Source organism: Enhydra lutris, unplaced genomic scaffold (genome assembly GCF_002288905.1).
Source record: "Enhydra lutris kenyoni isolate GAN:26980312 unplaced genomic scaffold, ASM228890v2 scaffoldscaffold6, whole genome shotgun sequence".
NCBI lineage: Eukaryota > Metazoa > Chordata > Mammalia > Carnivora > Mustelidae > Enhydra > Enhydra lutris.
This window is the reverse complement of record NW_019154090.1, coordinates 27,277,976-27,286,321: the sequence shown is the minus strand read 5'-3', so window position 1 is coordinate 27,286,321 and position 8,346 is coordinate 27,277,976. Positions and strand designations below refer to the sequence as shown.

Sequence of the window (8,346 nt, the reverse complement as noted above, 5' to 3'; positions counted from 1 at the left end):
AAGAGAGTTATTTTCAAATCCTAGGGATACAGGTTGGACCATTCCCCAGGATGGAGCTGGGAGGGGGGCACAGTGTGGGGACCCCAGCCGCCATCAACAGCTTAGTAATTCTTCCCAGGGCCCCCAAGAAGGAGAACATGTCAGACTCAACAATCTAAGGTTTCCCTAAGGAAGGAAGAAAGGAAGGAAGGCAGCGAGGAAAGACAGTCACACCTTTCTCTCTCTCTCTCTGGTGCCATTCCGAGGAAATAGAGAGGTGTGGATCTGGAGCCAGGGTGGGATTGTGGAGATTACAGGAAGGTAATCTGTGTTTTATTGGTGGTGAGGGTTAGTAGGCCACGGGTGATGGTGAAGTCAAACAGGCTGTGGCTAAAGCCTCCACTCACCTCTTGTAAGACTGAAGGCTAGAGCTCTCTGATCTGTAAATCGGGGATACTCCCGCACAACTTCAACAAGGAGTAGTAAAGATCAGTATAGCCCTCAGCACATGGCTGGCACACAGTAAGGCCTCAACCAAAATGTCAATTCCATGAGGGCAAAGAGTTTGTCAATTTTCTATTCGCAGACCTAAAACCATTCCTGACATCGCAGGGACCCAAGAAATATTTGTTGGATGAATAAATGAATGAATGAAGTACTGGTTTGTGTGTGCTGTTCTTGTCCCTCTCCCCCACCCCCGCTTTTTTTTTTTTAAGTTTGCCGTTGAGGATGTGACACTGTGTAATCCTTATTTGGAAAGATTAGTGTTTCTCTTAAGTGCTCTCCATGGACACCATCCTAATGCAGATTCCTGGGTCCCGTTCCAAACCTGCTGAATCAGAACGGGAGGAACCCGGGAATCTGTCATGCCAACAGCCCCCTTCCCCAATTCTTACACACAAGAAAGCTGCAGAACCACAGTATCAGAACGTGGGGGCGGGAAAACCCCGAGGTGGTTTCTCTGCAACCCTCTTACCGAACGAGGAAACAAGCCTTGAGAGTCTCCCTGCGGGTCTAGACCGAAGATAGAGAGTCCAGACCTGGGCACACCCCATCCCAGCCACCCAGAACCCCCCGCCCCCCCCAAACTCCCCAGACACTTGCCCCGCTCGCCTGCGCTGCCTGGAGCCTTCAGGGCGGGCGGCTTAGCTCCCGGGCTGCTTTCAACCTGGGGAACGGGGGCGGTGGGCGCTTCGCCATTGGCCGGGACGCGAAGGGCGCCTCCCCATTGGCCAGGGCGGCGGCCTCCGCCCCCGCCGGGGCGGCCTCGTGATTGGCCCCTCCCCAGCTATAAGGCGGCGGCCGGCTGGGCCGTGGGAGCGCGCGGGAGCGCACGGCGGGGCGCGGCAGACGCTGGGACGCGGCGCACGGAGAGACACTGCCCGGCGCCCATGGCGTTCGCGCTGCTGCGCCCCGTCGGCGCGCACGTGCTGTATCCGGACGTGCGGCTGCTGAGCGAGGACGAGGAGAACCGCAGCGAGAGCGACGCGTCCGACCAGTCGTTTGGCTGCTGCGAGGGCCTGGAGGCGGCGCGGCGCGGCCCGGGCCCCGGGGGCGGGCGGCGGGCGAGTGGCGGCGGCGGCGGCGGCGGCGGCGGTGGCGGCGCGGGTCCCGTGGTGGTGGTGCGACAGCGGCAGGCGGCCAACGCGCGGGAGCGGGACCGCACGCAGAGCGTGAACACGGCCTTCACGGCGCTGCGCACGCTCATCCCCACCGAGCCGGTGGACCGCAAGCTGTCCAAGATCGAGACGCTACGCCTGGCGTCCAGCTACATCGCGCACCTGGCCAACGTGCTGCTGCTGGGCGACGCGGCCGACGACGGGCAGCCCTGCTTCCGTGCGGCCGGCAGTGCCAAGAGCGCGGTCCCCGCCGCCCCCGACGGCGGCCGCCAGCCGCGCTCCATCTGCACCTTCTGCCTCAGCAACCAGCGCAAAGGGGTGAGTGCGCGGAACCCCAGGACTATAGTCGCGGGTCGGGGGTTAGCGGGGGACGGGGCCTCCTGGGGAAGCAGAAGAGGAACGGAGACCCCTATGAAGAGAGGGGGAAGCGACAGGAAGTTTGTCGGGGGCTGCGGCGCTCCAAGCGCAGGGTTTGATGTGTAACAGAACCACTCGCTCAAAGTCCCCCAAACAGAGGTGGTGCAGGAAAGCCCAGAAAACGGAGATGGCTCCTTGAAGGACACCCCTTTAACTGAAGGTGTGCTGGGGAAAGAGCGTGAGAAGTAGTTAGAAAGGCCATCATTTTATTAAGCGCTTCCCAGGTGCGAGGTGCGTTCCTCCTCCTCTTTGACCCTCACAAGAACTCCCAGGCAGGTAGTTATTCTGCCCATTTTATCACAGATGAGGATCTGAGGCTCAGGGGGGTGTGATCGCATGCCCACATTTGGTCACCTGGGAAGCCACAACGCAAGTTCTGTTGCTTGCTGGTCCACGTTTGCCATGAACTACCCCCACCAGTAAAATAATTGTCCGCCATCCTAAGACTTGACCCAAAGGCAGGAGACTGAGAAGAGGAGACACGTATCTCAGACTAAAAATCTGAGGTGGCCAGCTAATGAGCAGTAGGAGTGAAGAAGGGGGTCTCCACAAAAGGGATAGAGCGTGGGGGCGAGGTCACCGTTGAGTCAGCTGGATGAAGCTGGAGCTGAGCTCCTGTGGTGTGTCCCCCCACATAAGGATGAGAACCAGCCTGATAGGGAGCGGAGGGGGCTGAGTAACTGCAGAGGTTGAAAGGGGGCTCTCCTGGTTGGAAGCGGGTTCTCCTCCTGCTTAGGCCCCAAGGAGCCTGCTTCATCCCCCACCTTTCCCTCTCTTGTCCTAGCCTTCTCCTACAGTAGGGAAGCTGGTGTGTGTGATAGCTTTGGATTCCAGCAGCTATCATTTACATATGGAGGTAGTGAGACTGGGGGAGCCCCTGACTGGCCCACAGCCTTTTGGAAAGTGAAAGGGCACGGAGGATTAGAGTCAGTCTCTGAGTCCCCCACTCTTTGGTTCTTATAGCTGCTCTAGGCCCCCTGCTTCACTCTGTCCCGGGGAAGCCCATGTGTCCTGGCCCCAGACTGTCTTCTTCTGACTCATCAGACTCCCAGCCTGGCCTCTCACCCCCATGGCTGCTTCAGATTCCCTGAGTCAGTCGTCTCAGGCTCTGCCTGACTTGTACCCTGCCAACTCTCAGCTGTGGGCCCCGGCTGGTGTTCCAGGTGGGGTGGGAAAGCCAGGTGGGCCTTCATGTATCTGGCCTGGGATGCTGAGGGCTGGCTGGGCCCTTGATGATAACCCTCGGACTGCCCTTCACCTGTTCCTTCAGTTCAGCCAACCTTATCTACCCAATAGCTGCCTTTTGTTGGCTCTGAGAACCTTCCCAGAGAAGCAGGTCGTGGGGCCCCACCCACACAGTCATGAACTCCCAGTGCCAGGGCAAGGGAATGGGGATGAAGACAGGGAGACCACAGTCTCCTGGTGGGAAGGCAGAGCACCAAGAGACCATGGGAGCCCAGAGGAAGCCCCCAGCCAGGGGCTGAATTCCTGACACATGCTTGGGAACAGAGGCCGGCAGATGAGTGGATAGGGAAAGGTGTTCTAGGAGCAGGGCACCCCAAGAGTTGGCGTCAGAAAACATGATATAGAGAAGGAAGGGGAAAGAGGTTGAAGGTGGCAGAGTACAGACGGGAGGCAGTCGTGATGGGCACTGATTTCCTGGGCTAAGCACTCATTACCCATTCTGGTTAAAACCCCTTAGGGGCAGAGGTGTTCTGGTGGCCCCCACCTGCTTAGAGACGCTGTCCATGATGGAGTGAGGGTTTGAACTCAAGCCTGCCTGATTGGGAAGTGGGAAAGGTTATTGGGGAGGGAGGGCAGGGGGCTGGCGAGTTATAACCGCAGGCCTGGCAGAGAAGGCACATCTGCCACGCACCCACACCCACATCGGGGCAGGGTGGGGGCCTTCTCTGCTGGGTTCAGCCTGTCCTGTGGATCACAGGGATTTATTCGCCTGGGTCTGGCTGTTTCCCTGCGATCTGTCTACAGGACCAAGAACCTAGCCAAATTTGGCTGCAGAAGCCATGCTTTCCCCCACAGGCTCCTCTGGGAGTAGGCGAGAGGGGTGATCCTGGCCAGCTCTGGCCCCTCGAAGGCTCAACTGAAAGAAAACGGACTCTTCGTGGAGCTACTGCAGGGTCCCCCTTCCGAGCTCAGGGGGCCAGAGAGCTCCAAGGCCCAGACTCTGCTGCTTAACTCTGAGCCACCCCCTCCCTCCCACATAGCTAATCTGAGGATGGGGTCACAAGGGACCACCAGGCTCTCTGTAGGATCTTTCTGTCTAAGGAGGGGTCAAGTGTGGTCCTTTAGAAATAGCAAGTGGGAGACGGAGGGAGGGTTCTTGTCTCTACTGTTCCCCCTTTGTCACCCGGAGTTGGGGGTGGGTAGGATCATCTTGGAAAGCACCCCCCCCACCCAGCTGGCGTACACAGCTCAGGCACAGAGAGGGGCACAGAGGGTGGGGGGGAGGCAAGGAGGAACCCTCACTGGCTGATGCTGATAATGATACTTGTGAATATCTACTTGAACGCTTTATCTGTGTGTCTGACGCGGTACTAAGGGCTTTAACTAGCTGAACGCGTACGATCCTCACCGTGACTTTGCTTTACACACGGGGAGACAGGCTCAGTGCGGTGAAGTCTGAGTCCTGCCTGAGTCCGATGGGTAGTCCATGGCAGAGCAGGGATCGAAGCCTGGATCCATTTCACTCAAGCCCGACTCAGCTTCCCAGAGCCTTGGGCACTGACTTCCTCGGGGACAGAGAAGTGGGGTCCTGGTCAGGGTCCCTTCTAAGTGCTTTTGGCTATCTGCAAGCCTCTTTCACAGCCGCGTCTGCAACAGCCTGCACCCTGGGATGGCAGCAGAATCATTTTGACCCCATTTTGTAGATGAGGACACAATCTCAGGGAGGTGAACAGTCCCAGCGTTAGCATGAGACTGGGGTCTCCTGGTGACTGCCAGACTTGGCTGAGAGATGGCTCCCCCTGTCCCTGAGGTCATCATGAAAGAATGGGAGGCGGGTTTTTTAATCCCCCAACACTACACCCCCTACCCCCCACGCCTGTCCCCCCTTCTCAGCCACTCCTGCCAGATTTGTCTGAGAAGCCTAAGCCCCGGGCTCTGCTGGGACTGTGGCCTCAGCCCTCAAAATAGCCCTGCCTGTGAATGAACACGTTGTCCCTGGGCCCAGAGAGCCTCGAGGGAGGCTGGGCTCACATCTGGATGGATCTGCCCCAACCTGGGCCCAGGACGGAGGGGGCAGGGGGCAGAGCTCTCAGATGGTTGGCTATTTCTCTAGATGACTGAGAAGGAGGCCTGTCCCCCCATCTCCTAGCCAGGCTCGGTGGGGTGAGCATTGACAGTGGGATTTCAGACACCAGCAGGTCCTGGAGGCAGAACTGCTGGACAACACGGATTTCTGGCCCAGCTTTTTTTTAACCAACTGGCTGGGTGCCTCTGGGCTTGGCCTTAAGTGGCTAGAGGCCTCAACAGAGGAGTGCTCTAATGTCTGGGACCTCGCTGACTTACAGCGAGGACAATAGCCCCACGTCAGACCTCAGACCACCAGATAGGGATGGTCCCTACGGGCTGAGGGACAGGTGGCTTCAGGGGTGCCACCATGAGCTCATCTCCCAGTGAGCAGCACGGATTCAAGGGGCAATAGTTGGCACCCACTCATGTCGGGCTCAGGGCTGCAACCAGGATTTTGGAGTGAGGACGTTTCCCCTACTCCTCCCTCAGCTCCCAGCCTGAGTGGGGAACAAAAAGAAACTCTGTCTTCCCCTTCCAAGTTTCTCCCAGTGAAATGTCCCCGGAAGTGCTGGGTAATGGCAGAAATAGAGAAACCTTCCCAGGGAGACAGGACCAGAGTGCGTATTCCTGGAAGAGAGAACGACCTGAATGAAGGCAAGGAGGCTAGAAATCCACAGTCTACTTTTGAAGGTTGATGAGTAAGCCACTGCGCATACAATCAGGCAGTTAGGAGGACCACTGTGGGGTTCATTTGTTTTACCGTTTAATATTATTTTAAATGTATTGGGTTAAAAAAAAACAACAAAGTACATAAAATGAAATTACAAGAAACAAAAAGGGTAAAAAAGTACATAGCATTAAAAAGAAAGAACGAAAGAGAGAAAATCTCCTTCCCACCCGTCATGCCTCGTCCCCCATGAAATCCCTGTCCTCTGAGGAAACCTGTTAGCAATTTCCCATGTGCCCTTCTCTCCAGACATCTCAGCACATAGGAACATTCACTCAGTTCTTGCCTTTGTCCTTAAATGCAGTTATCTCTCCATCATTCCCTATCAGTCACAAAGACTCCTTTTGGCGTTCTGCTGTGGAGAACTTCATCGTGCGGCTGTGATTTATTTATCAAGTCCCCTATTGCTGGATACAGAGGTTAGTTCCAGTGTTCACGGTGACCTGACCAAACTTTCTCTTTCTTTCCTCTTGCAGGGCGGCCGTCGTGACCTGGGGGGCAGCTGCTTGAAGGTGAGGGGGGTGGCCCCCCTCCGAGTGCCGCGGAGATGAGCCTAGTCCCCTGTGGCATTTGTTCCAAGCAGGACCCTGAAGAAGGCCAGAGGCCAGCCACTGGTTAAACAGGGGAGAAGACCCCAGGAGCCCAACGCAAACCTCTTTCGTGTTGGGACCAGGGGACAATGGTCTGGGCCCATGACCCTGTGGGCAGGCTCCCTGGGACATCTCCACTGCACCCCAGAGAGCTATGAGGACCCAGCCAGCCAGCCCCAGCCCTGGCCGGTCAGAGACAAGGCTGAACTTTTGGAAAAACAAAGACTGTTGGTGACAGAGGATGTGTGCATATCTGTGAATGAGTGTGGGGATGTGTGTGTGTATGTGTGTGTGTGTGTGTGTGTGTGTGTATAAGAGAGAGAATTGGTGGGTTTAAAATAAAAAAGTATTTTTAAATAAAAGATGTTCCCAGCTGAAGAATGGCGATGGGGGGTTGGGTGAGGACTAGGGACATCAGAGGTTAGAGGCGGCCCCTCCTAGACTTGGCAGAGGCCCAGATGTCACAGGTGCTGCCCTCAGCCCTGAAGGGGGTGGGGCTGGGGAGCGGGGGGCTGGGGGGGTGCAGGAGGACCGTCTCCAGAAGACAAGATAACCAGACTTCTTAGTCTCCTTGAACAGCCCTTAGCTGTCTGTGGCGGTTGGTCAAGAAATCTTAATCTGATTTATTTTTGAGTAAGGAATCTATTGATCTGCATGGTTCAGACTTCAAGAGGTACGAGAGGAAATACAGGGAAGCTTCCCTTCCTTGTGCCCTCCAGCCACCAGCTCTCCCTTCAGGCAGCCTTAGCCACCACATTTTGTGATCGGTCCCATTCCTAGATCTTGTCCCATTCCCTATGAATAGCCAAGCAAGAACAGAAATATATGTATATGTTAACTTTCTCCCACCCTTTACACAAACAATAGTGTGTTGTCCGTGCTTTCTGCCCCTTGCACGGCTCTCCCTGACCTAGGTCAGCTGTCATCCCAAGTCAGCACGCAAAGGTAAAGGGTGGCCTCGTCCGTTTAATAACTGTGTGTTCCACCTGATGAATGTTCTATACTGTAACCTCTCCCTTGTCCGTGTTTTTGCAGACAGGCTGTGTAGGCACGCAGCTCCCCCACATGCAAGTGAATGCACTAATGGGATGTTCTTACCCCTGTTTTAGCTGAGATGATTTGGAGGAGCAGTGTGACCCCCCAAGGCATATGGCAGGATGAGGTGAGATCTGTCCACCCCTAAAGACTTCCCTGGCCCTGGAGATGCCCCACTGGAGTGCCAGCCCCCCCAGGGCCCCGATGCTTCTCCAGCAGGCCTGCAAGGTGAGGGCTGGTGTTTCCCCAATCTCGCAGATTCAGCCACGATGGTGATGGGGACAGCTGGGCGGTACAGCCAAGTGCCCTTGGCTCTCTGGCTGGAACAGTCCCTGCGAGGCCAGAATCAGAGAGGCTCAGGAGGCTGGAGGGAAGGAAAGGTGGCCAAGCCGGGCAGCCACCCTTGCCTCTGGGTACACTCATGCCTATTTGAAAAACGAATTTAACAAACACTTTTATTTTTTTTTTTTTAAGATTTTATTTATTTATTTGTCAGAGAGAGAGAGGGAGAGAGAACGAGCACAGGCAGACAGAGTGGCAGGCAGAGGCAGAGGGAGAAGCAGGCTCCCCACAGAACAAGGAGCCCGATGCGGGACTTGATCCCAGGACGCTGGGATCATGACCTGAGCCGAAGGCAGCGGCTTAACCAACTGAGCCACCCAGGCGTCCCTAACAAACACTTTTAATTAGTGTTTACTGATAGACGCCTGGCCAGAGTCCATGCTTG

General features: G+C 56.1%; 1 protein-coding gene across 1 annotated transcript; it reads left to right on the top strand.

Moving 5' to 3' along the window:
• Positions 1-1,370: 1,370 nt before the first annotated feature.
• LOC111141311 (transcription factor 15) lies at positions 1,371-6,545 on the top strand. The gene is made up of 2 exons (XM_022493770.1): positions 1,371-1,916; positions 6,471-6,545. The coding sequence occupies exons 1-2, from the start codon at positions 1,371-1,373 to the stop codon at positions 6,543-6,545; spliced, it is 621 nt and encodes a 206-aa protein (XP_022349478.1).
• The last annotated feature ends 1,801 nt before the right edge of the window (positions 6,546-8,346 follow it).